The 12,306-nt window shown below is 39.0% G+C and overlaps 1 protein-coding gene across 4 annotated transcripts in view; it reads left to right on the top strand.

Moving 5' to 3' along the window:
• The first annotated feature begins 3,761 nt into the window (after positions 1-3,761).
• The window catches only part of LOC128686543 (phosphatidylinositol phosphatase PTPRQ), a 205,554-nt gene continuing 197,009 nt past the window's right edge, over positions 3,762-12,306 (top strand). For 2 of the 4 annotated variants that reach the window (XM_070084317.1, XM_070084318.1), the window contains exon 1: positions 3,764-3,927. In XM_070084317.1, the coding sequence (XP_069940418.1) occupies positions 3,847-3,927 (81 nt within the window). In that variant the 5' untranslated portion in view covers positions 3,764-3,846. Of the gene's footprint in view, positions 3,928-12,306 lie in introns of all 4 variants that reach the window. The other 2 variants (XM_070084320.1, XM_070084319.1) reach the window with 2 other exon arrangements.

Here is a 12,306-nt window from a genome sequence, read left to right as displayed (position 1 = left end):
ACCAGAACAGTAACACAGAAGACCAGTATAGTAACACAGAAGACCAGTATAGTAACACAGAAGACCAGTATAGTAACACAGAAGACCAGAACAGTAACACAGAAGACCAGTACAGTAACACAGAAGACCAGTACACTAACACAGAAGACCAGTACACTAACACAGAAGACCAGTACACTAACACAGAAGACCAGTATAGTAACACAGAAGACCAGTACACTAACACAGAAGACCAGTATACTAAACACAGAAGACCAGTACAGTAACACAGAAGACCAGTACAGTAACACAGAAGACCAGTACAGTAACACAGAAGACCAGTACACTAACAAAGAAGTCCAGTACGGTAACACTCCCTATGATTCTTAGCATTTTCATGAACACTAATTCTTTCAGGTTCTTTCCATTGGTTGAATCCACTTTCCTGTTCCAATGAGGATTGATGGTCTAACCTGTAATAAAGAAGACAACAAATATAATATGCAGACTTTTTAGAAGGGGACTAGACCAGCCATGAGCGAGTCACTTCCTCACTTCTTTGTTTTGGTAGGAAAACTCTTCACTGTTCTGGAAATACCTCGAACCAGCTTTATTTCTGTTCTACGCATCAGGCAGAATTGATTTTCCAGTATCCTTGTCGAGCTTCACAGGTCCAGTGTCATGCTATTCAATCATTTCTTGTACAACAGTTCGAGGATCTTGGACATCATCCAGTTCACTAGGTTCAGTATCGTCAGGTTCAATTTCGTCAGGTAAAACCTCGTCAATAAACTTTACATCATCACCAACACTACAATCTTTCCCTCCTGTAATGTCTACGTTCTCTCTGGAAGCTTCACTTTTTAATCTCGTCATACTCAGTTGTATCTGACTTGATTTCCTTCTCGGCTCGGGACGCATTTGCACTCGATCCAGTTTCTGATTCTAACAAACTTGTAGTAGGTGCAGGTGACTCCATGGAACGTGTAGAACAACTTGTTCTCGGCGTTTCCGAGAAGGGCGTGAAGAACTTCCTCAACTTCTTGGCTTCCTCCGCCTCCAACTTTCGTCTCTATCGTCCTTCACCTTTCCTTCTTCGTGAAAAAACGTTTCATGGTTCTCATAAACAATGCTCTGAAATAAGGAAATGGCCCTTTTAGTAAGATCATGAAATTTCACAGACTTTGCATAAAAATCTAGACTACCTCCATAGTTTACGCAGGAAAATGATCTTACTGCCAGTTGACACTGCGCAGTGATACTGTGAGGTATGTAGCTCCAAGCACTGTATTTTGACCTAATAATTTACATAAGTGGTCTAACAATCTAGCCATCCTAGTGCTTCTCACCCATGATAATCAAAGATAGATTATACATCTGAAGAAAGTTCTTTTTCACTATCCGAGGATGACTTGTCTGACTCTAATAGATACTGCTCATTGGCGCCCTCTTCAAGTGGAGCCAAGGGCACGTGTCATACCTGCCAGACCTTAAGTACGCTACTGCTCGTGTGTCAACAGACATTCTATTGAAAATATCTCATGTTTGTGTACCAAGAGGAACAGTGCATTCATACGTGCGAGTCGTGTCAATAGACATAAAATTTACTTATTTCCACTACTCCCATATCTAGGATTAAAGTTACCTTGACTGGTAGTGATCAGGTGTTATATAGGCTAAATATAACTCTCATGTGAGCACAGGTTAAGCTCATTTAAACCCTAATAACCCAAATACCTTGGTCTCAGGAGCTGTATTATTTGTCCATCATCCATTCAGGTAAAAGACTTATTCAGTGTACATGGTACAACCTAATTAAAATTAAAGAACTCTATATTGTAAACATGATGGGTACTTCTCAGGCTTCCATGGTTAGTGTGGAAGTCAGTTCATCAGTGATGTCCTTGATTCGACATTAAAAGTTGCTATTCATCATGTACTGACTCGTGGCATGTATTGAATTTGCCTTTACTGAATCTTTTTGTAAACCAGCAGCACATGATTCTGTTGAGCAACATTGCCTCTAAAAGTCTACCACACTAACTGAGGTGTAAGTCAATCTAATAAGTTGAGAGACAGATCTCATAGACACGACGGAATATTTGGTAGACCTCACCTGTATAAACAACATCAATATGTCTCCTCCCACGTCGTTTTATTAGCTTTTGGAATTAATTAACGGAAATCAGTTTAATATCGGGCCAAAATATCCTGCAACCCGTTGACCTCAATTCTTACGCAATTTGGGCAGAGCGCCCCTGTGTAAATCTCCATATAGCTCCTTTTAAGTGTACATTTCCGTATCTCATACACTTAACGCAAAATAATCTCTAGGAGTCAGCGCTCTAATGAAACTGATCTTAATTCTGCACAGCTTCTTGGATTTAGTATGGTCACATGAGCACAGTAACAGGTGACTGAATAAAGTTGCACACACTCGTCAAACCCACACCTTAACCTTTATCGACTTAACACTGAAACAGATAGAGTTCTTTGACAGTCTTTTGGACGCCTTAAGATCTCTTATAGTGCACATATTAGGTACACAGGTAATGAATGACCAGTGAGACCTAGTCGTAATGGGAACTGGAGGAAACTCAGCAGTAGACTATAATGTATATTTTTCCCTCACCCACTATATACAGATAAATACACTTTGTACAATATCCACAGATAGAATATTAAAAAATGTACACCACAGTGAAAGATGGCAAAGCAGAAGCCAGAGAGAGTGCACTGTACTCAACCAGCAGGTAGGTAAGTCTGCCAATGCTTACCTCAAGTGAACCACGTTGCTTCTGCTTTGGCGGGCTTGCCTGTGATTGTTCAATCAACCAAGGTACTGACTTAATGACGGGTACCCTATCGATCATTAAACCCTTAGTACCCGGTTCACTGGTTGGGAGGCAGCCTATATGAGAGTGTGACATATACTGAATAAATTGTAACATACTCTTTGTATGCCACAGCACCTAATCTTGTTTTGATTGCTCTTCTAAGCCACTCTTTTCTTATACGAGAAAGCTGATTATAGGTGAAGTGTCAATGTGAAACAATATTTTGTTGGTAAGCTGAAAGCGGGATTCAATTATAAACGTCTTTGGAGGCTTTTTACTTTATTTGCAAAGTCGTGGTGGGTACACAGGCTTGTGTGTTTGTGCCCATGGCCCGGGAGGGCAGTGCCCATGGCCCGGGAGGGAGAGAGGAGTAGGACCTGTTGACTGAGTGAAATGTGTCGCCAGAGTGAGCAATTGGGACCAGCATCCCACTGACCTGGGCAGGCCTAGAGAGGGCAGCACCTGAGTGCCGCGAAATATGAACTAAGCTGGCAGACAGCATAGGCTATCTCTGCAGACAGTACAGTCTGTCTACATCCATTATGTGAATTTATAAAGTAATAGTGAAATGTGTTTCGTATTAACATATAACACTACATTCCTAGAACTAATGTATTTGGGAACTTTAAACAATGTTCCACCTCAGTTTGTGATGTCAAGAGCTACTCTAGGTTTAGTCTTTTGTTTGCTAGTATTTATTTAACAGTATATATTGCTATCTTTGTGGCCGCCTTGATATCAGAGTGAACCAACCTTGTATATCTTATTGTTTCATAAAGAGAATAATTGATTCCTGAAGAATTTGCCAGCCCATACAGCTAAGTGATGTCATATATAATCTTAGCATAATATAAGTGTAAAATATTGAGTTGTGCATATTTTCCACATAAGTACATCGTCAGCAGTTCAGCGTCAGATATGATAACCAAACTGCGATAAGGCAAAGCATCAATCTGCCTCTACAGGCACAGCCTGCAGTTACCTCAGTCAGTCTCCCAACACTACCTTGAGCATCACAAAATAAACAAAGATGTGTTGCTGGTCGGTACAAGTAGTATTGCTGGGCGTCATGATTCTAACTGCTGTTGCCCAGGACAGTGAAGAAAAGAAGGTAAGACATATTTTGCCCTCAAAAAGACCAACTCTGTCTTTACAAAATTATGCTATCTGGTAGACTTTGTTTATATCCTCTGTTGATGCTGAGGTGTTTATAATGGTTGGGATTCTGTTGTTTTATCTGTAGTGTTCATAATTGCTGAACACTTGATATTCAACAACAATACTATGTCTGAACACTTGATATTCAACAATAACATAGTGAGTGAACACTTGATATTCAACAAAACAGTGAGTGAACACTTGATATTCAAAAAAACACAGTGAGTGAACACTTGATATTCAACAACAACACAGTGAGTGAACACTTGATATTCAACAATAACATAGTGAGTGAACACTTGATATTCAACAATAACATAGTGAGTGAACACTTGATATTCAACAACAACACAGTGAGTGAACACTTGATATTCAACAACAACACAGTGAGTGAACACTTGATATTCAACAATAACACAGTGAGTGAACACTTGATATTCAGCAATAACATAGTGAGTGAACACTTGATATTCAACAACAGCACAGTGAGTGAACACTTGATATTCAACAACAACACAGTGAGTGAACACTTGATATTCAACAATAACATAGTGAGTGAACACTTGATATTCAACAACAGCACAGTGAGTGAACACTTGATATTCAACAACAGCACAGTGAGTGAACACTTGATATTCAACAACAGCACAGTGAGTGAACACTTGATATTCAACAACAGCACAGTGAGTGAACACTTGATATTCAACAACAGCACAGTGAGTGAACACTTGAAATTCAACAACACCACAGTGAGTGAACACTTGATATTCAACAACAGCACAGTGAGTGAACACTTGATATTCAACAACAGCACAGTGAGTGAACACTTGATATTCAACAACAGCACAGTGAGTGAACACTTGATATTCAACAACACACAGAGAGTGAACACTTGATATTCAACAACAGCACAGTGAGTGAACACTTGATATTCAACAACGTCACAGTGAGTAAACACTTGATATTCAACAACAGCACAGTAAGTGAACACTTGATATTCAACAACCGCACAGTGAGTGAACACTTGATATTCAACAACAGCACAGTGAGTGAACACTTGATATTCAACAACAGCACAGTGAGTGAACACTTGATATTCAACAACAGCACAGTGAGTGAACACTTGATACTCGACAACAGCACTGTGAGTGAACACTTGATATTCAACAACAGCACAGTGGCTGAACACTTGACATTCAATAAAAGCACAGTGAGTGAACACTTGATATTCAACAACAGCACAGAGAGTGAACACTTTAACAAGAGTGCAGTGAGTGAACACTTGATATTCAACAACAGCACAGTGGCTGAACACTTGACATTCAATAAAAGCACAGTGAGTGAACACTTGATATTCAACAACAGCACAGAGAGTGAACACTTTAACAAGAGTGCAGTGAGTGAACACTTGATATTCAACAACAGCACAGTGGCTGAACACTTGACATTCAATAAAAGCACAGTGAGTGAAAACTTGGTATTCAACAACAGCACAGAGAGTGAACACTTTAACAAGAGTGCAGTGAATGAACACTTGATATTCAACAAAACACAGTGAATGAACACTTGATATTCAACAACACACAGTGAGTGAACACTTGATATTCAACAACAGCACAATGAGTGAACATTTGATATTCAACAACGGCACAGTGAGTGAACACTTGATATTCAACAACAGCACAGTGAGTGAACACTTGATATTCAACAACAACACAGTGAGTGAACACTTGATATTCAACAACAGCACAGTGAGTGAACACTTGATATTCAACAACAGCACAGTGAGTGAACACTTGATATTCAACAACAGCACAATGAGTGAACATTTGATATTCAACAACGGCACAGTGAGTGAACACTTGATATTCAACAACAGCACAGAGAGTGAACACTTGATATTCAACAACAGCACAGTGAGTGAACACTTGATATTCAACAACAGCACAGTGAGTGAACACTTGATATTCAACAACAACACAGTGAGTGAACACTTGATATTCAACAACAACACAGTGAGTGAACACTTGATATTCAACAACGCACAGTGAGTGAACACTTGATATTCAACAACAGCACAGTGAGTGAACACTTGATATTCAACAACAGCACAGTTAGTGAACACTTGATATTCAACAACAGCACAGTGAGTGAACACTTGATATTCAACAACACACAGAGAGTGAACACTTGATATTCAACAACAGCACAGTGAATGAACACTTGATATTCAACAACGTCACAGTGAGTAAACACTTGATATTCAACAACGGCACAGTGAGTGAACACTTGATATTCAACAACCGCACAGTGAGTGAACACTTGAAATTCAACAACAGAACAGTGAGTGAACACTTGATATTCAACAACAGCACAGTGAGTGAACACTTGATATTCGACAACAGCACAGTGAGTGAACACTTGATATTCGACAACAGCACTGTGAGTGAACACTTGATATTCAACAACAACACAGTGAGTGAACACTTGATATTCAACAACAGCACAGTGAGTGAACACTTGACATTCAATAAAAGCACAGTGACTGAACACTTGACATTCAACAACAGCACAGTAAGTGAACACTTGATATTCAACAACAGCACAGTGAGTGAACACTTGATATTCAACAACGTCACAGTGAGTAAACACTTGATATTCAACAACAGCACAGTAAGTGAACACTTGATATTCAACAACCGCACAGTGAGTGAACACTTGATATTCAACAACAGCACAGTGAGTGAACACTTGATATTCAACAACAGCACAGTGAGTGAACACTTGATATTCAACAACAGCACAGTGAGTGAACACTTGATACTCGACAACAGCACTGTGAGTGAACACTTGATATTCAACAACAGCACAGTGGCTGAACACTTGACATTCAATAAAAGCACAGTGAGTGAACACTTGATATTCAACAACAGCACAGAGAGTGAACACTTTAACAAGAGTGCAGTGAGTGAACACTTGATATTCAACAACAGCACAGTGGCTGAACACTTGACATTCAATAAAAGCACAGTGAGTGAACACTTGATATTCAACAACAGCACAGAGAGTGAACACTTTAACAAGAGTGCAGTGAGTGAACACTTGATATTCAACAACAGCACAGTGGCTGAACACTTGACATTCAATAAAAGCACAGTGAGTGAAAACTTGGTATTCAACAACAGCACAGAGAGTGAACACTTTAACAAGAGTGCAGTGAATGAACACTTGATATTCAACAAAACACAGTGAATGAACACTTGATATTCAACAACACACAGTGAGTGAACACTTGATATTCAACAACAGCACAATGAGTGAACATTTGATATTCAACAACGGCACAGTGAGTGAACACTTGATATTCAACAACAGCACAGTGAGTGAACACTTGATATTCAACAACAACACAGTGAGTGAACACTTGATATTCAACAACAGCACAGTGAGTGAACACTTGATATTCAACAACAGCACAGTGAGTGAACACTTGATATTCAACAACAGCACAATGAGTGAACATTTGATATTCAACAACGGCACAGTGAGTGAACACTTGATATTCAACAACAGCACAGAGAGTGAACACTTGATATTCAACAACAGCACAGTGAGTGAACACTTGATATTCAACAACAGCACAGTGAGTGAACACTTGATATTCAACAACAACACAGTGAGTGAACACTTGATATTCAACAACAGCACAGTGAGTGAACACTTGATATTCAACAACAGCACAGTGAGTGAACACTTGATATTCAACAACAGCACAGTGAGTGAACACTTGATATTCAACAACAACACAGTGAGTGAACACTTGATATTCAACAACAACACAGTGAGTGAACACTTGATATTCAACAACAACACAGTGAGTGAACACTTGATATTCAACAACAGCACAGTGAGTGAACACTTGATATTCAACAACAGCACAGTGAGTGAACACTTGATATTCAACAACAGCACAGTGAGTGAACACTTGATATTCAACAACAACACAGTGAGTGAACACTTGATATTCAACAATAACACAGTGAGTGAACACTTGATATTCAGCAATAACATAGTGAGTGAACACTTGATATTCAACAACAGCACAGTGAGTGAACACTTGATATTCAACAACAACACAGTGAGTGAACACTTGATATTCAACAATAACATAGTGAGTGAACACTTGATATTCAACAACAGCACAGTGAGTGAACACTTGATATTCAACAACAGCACAGTGAGTGAACACTTGATATTCAACAACAGCACAGTGAGTGAACACTTGATATTCAACAACAGCACAGTGAGTGAACACTTGATATTCAACAACAGCACAGTGAGTGAACACTTGAAATTCAACAACACCACAGTGAGTGAACACTTGATATTCAACAACAGCACAGTGAGTGAACACTTGATATTCAACAACAGCACAGTGAGTGAACACTTGATATTCAACAACAGCACAGTGAGTGAACACTTGATATTCAACAACACACAGAGAGTGAACACTTGATATTCAACAACAGCACAGTGAGTGAACACTTGATATTCAACAACGTCACAGTGAGTAAACACTTGATATTCAACAACAGCACAGTAAGTGAACACTTGATATTCAACAACCGCACAGTGAGTGAACACTTGATATTCAACAACAGCACAGTGAGTGAACACTTGATATTCAACAACAGCACAGTGAGTGAACACTTGATATTCAACAACAGCACAGTGAGTGAACACTTGATACTCGACAACAGCACTGTGAGTGAACACTTGATATTCAACAACAGCACAGTGGCTGAACACTTGACATTCAATAAAAGCACAGTGAGTGAACACTTGATATTCAACAACAGCAAAGAGAGTGAACACTTTAACAAGAGTGCAGTGAGTGAACACTTGATATTCAACAACAGCACAGTGGCTGAACACTTGACATTCAATAAAAGCACAGTGAGTGAACACTTGATATTCAACAACAGCACAGAGAGTGAACACTTTAACAAGAGTGCAGTGAGTGAACACTTGATATTCAACAACAGCACAGTGGCTGAACACTTGACATTCAATAAAAGCACAGTGAGTGAAAACTTGGTATTCAACAACAGCACAGAGAGTGAACACTTTAACAAGAGTGCAGTGAATGAACACTTGATATTCAACAAAACACAGTGAATGAACACTTGATATTCAACAACACACAGTGAGTGAACACTTGATATTCAACAACAGCACAATGAGTGAACATTTGATATTCAACAACGGCACAGTGAGTGAACACTTGATATTCAACAACAGCACAGTGAGTGAACACTTGATATTCAACAACAACACAGTGAGTGAACACTTGATATTCAACAACAGCACAGTGAGTGAACACTTGATATTCAACAACAGCACAGTGAGTGAACACTTGATATTCAACAACAGCACAATGAGTGAACATTTGATATTCAACAACGGCACAGTGAGTGAACACTTGATATTCAACAACAGCACAGAGAGTGAACACTTGATATTCAACAACAGCACAGTGAGTGAACACTTGATATTCAACAACAGCACAGTGAGTGAACACTTGATATTCAACAACAACACAGTGAGTGAACACTTGATATTCAACAACAGCACAGTGAGTGAACACTTGATATTCAACAACAGCACAGTGAGTGAACACTTGATATTCAACAACAGCACAGTGAGTGAACACTTGATATTCAACAACAACACAGTGAGTGAACACTTGATATTCAACAACAACACAGTGAGTGAACACTTGATATTCAACAACAACACAGTGAGTGAACACTTGATATTCAACAACAGCACAGTGAGTGAACACTTGATATTCAACAACAGCACAGTGAGTGAACACTTGATATTCAACAACAGCACAGTGAGTGAACACTTGATATTCAACAACAACACAGTGAGTGAACACTTGATATTCAACAACGCACAGTGAGTGAACACTTGATATTCAACAACAGCACAGTGAGTGAACACTTGATATTCAACAACAGCACAGTTAGTGAACACTTGATATTCAACAACAGCACAGTGAGTGAACACTTGATATTCAACAACACACAGAGAGTGAACACTTGATATTCAACAACAGCACAGTGAATGAACACTTGATATTCAACAACGTCACAGTGAGTAAACACTTGATATTCAACAACGGCACAGTGAGTGAACACTTGATATTCAACAACCGCACAGTGAGTGAACACTTGAAATTCAACAACAGAACAGTGAGTGAACACTTGATATTCAACAACAGCACAGTGAGTGAACACTTGATTCATGAGTGAACACTTGATATTCAACAACAGCACAGTGACTGAACACTTGATATTCAACAACCGCACAGTTAGTTAACACTTGATATTCAACAACAGCACAGTGAGTGAACACTTGATGAAGTGAACACTTGATATTCAACAACAGCACAGTGAGTGAACACTTGATATTCAACAACGACAGTGAGTAAACACTTGATATTCAACAACAGCACAGTGTGAACACTTGATATTCAACAACCGCACAGTGAGTGAACACTTGATATTCAACAACAGCACAGTGAGTGAACACTTGATATTCAACAACAGCACAGTGAGTGAACACTTGATATTCAACAACAGCACAGTGAGTGAACACTTGATATTCGACAACAGAAACTGTGAGTGAACACTTGATATTCAACAACAGTGAGTGAACACTTGACATTCAATAAAAGCACAGTGAGTGAACACTTGATATTCAACAACAGCACAGAGAGTGAACACTTTAACAAGAGTGCAGTGAGTGAACACTTGATATTCAACAACAACACAGTGAGTGAACACTTGATATTCAACAACAGCACAGTGAGTGAACACTTGATATTCAACAACAGCACAGTGAGTGAACACTTGATATTCAACAACAACACAGTGAGTGAACACTTGATATTCAACAACGCACAGTGAGTGAACACTTGATATTCAACAACAGCACAGTGAGTGAACACTTGATATTCAACAACAGCACAGTGAGTGAACACTTGATATTCAACAACAACACAGTGAGTGAACACTTGATATTCAACAACACACAGAGAGTGAACACTTGATATTCAACAACAGCACAGTGAATGAACACTTGATATTCAACAACAACACAGTGAGTTGAACACTTGATATTCAACAACGGCACAGTGAGTGAACACTTGATATTCAACAACCGCACAGTGAGTGAACACTTGAAATTCAACAACAGAACAGTGAGTGAACACTTGATATTCAACAACAGCACATTGAGTGAACACTTGATATTCGACAACAGCACTGTGAGTGAACACTTGATATTCAACAACAACACAGTGAGTGAACACTTGATATTCAACAAAACATTGAGTGAACACTTGATATTCAAAAAAACACAGTGAGTGAACACTTGATATTCAACAACAACACAGTGAGTGAACACTTGATATTCAACAATAACATAGTGAGTGAACACTTGATATTCAACAACAGCACAGTGAGTGAACACTTGATATTCAACAACAGCACAGTGAGTGAACACTTGATATTCAACAACAGCACAGTGAGTGAACACTTGATATTCAACAACAGCACAGTGAGTGAACACTTGATATTCAACAACAGCACAGTGAGTGAACACTTGAAATTCAACAACACCACAGTGAGTGAACACTTGATATTCAACAACAGCACAGTGAGTGAACACTTGATATTCAACAACAGCACAGTGAGTGAACACTTGATATTCAACAACAGCACAGTGAGTGAACACTTGATATTCAACAACACACAGAGAGTGAACACTTGATATTCAACAACAGCACAGTGAGTGAACACTTGATATTCAACAACGTCACAGTGAGTAAACACTTGATATTCAACAACAGCACAGTAAGTGAACACTTGATATTCAACAACCGCACAGTGAGTGAACACTTGATATTCAACAACAGCACAGTGAGTGAACACTTGATATTCAACAACAGCACAGTGAGTGAACACTTGATATTCAACAACAGCACAGTGAGTGAACACTTGATATTCGACAACAGAAACTGTGAGTGAACACTTGATATTCAACAACAGCACAGTGGCTGAACACTTGACATTCAATAAAAGCACAGTGAGTGAACACTTGATATTCAACAACAGCACAGAGAGTGAACACTTTAACAAGAGTACAGTGAGTGAACACTTGATATTCAACAACAGCACAGTGGCTGAACACTTGACATTCAATAAAAGCACAGTGAGTGAACACTTGATATTCAACAACAGCACAGAGAGTGAACACTTTA

Source organism: Cherax quadricarinatus, chromosome 12, assembly GCF_038502225.1.
Source record: "Cherax quadricarinatus isolate ZL_2023a chromosome 12, ASM3850222v1, whole genome shotgun sequence".
In the NCBI taxonomy this organism is placed as follows: domain Eukaryota; kingdom Metazoa; phylum Arthropoda; class Malacostraca; order Decapoda; family Parastacidae; genus Cherax; species Cherax quadricarinatus.
The sequence above is the reverse complement of the archived record's forward strand: the minus strand, read 5'-3'. Positions and strand labels throughout refer to the sequence as shown.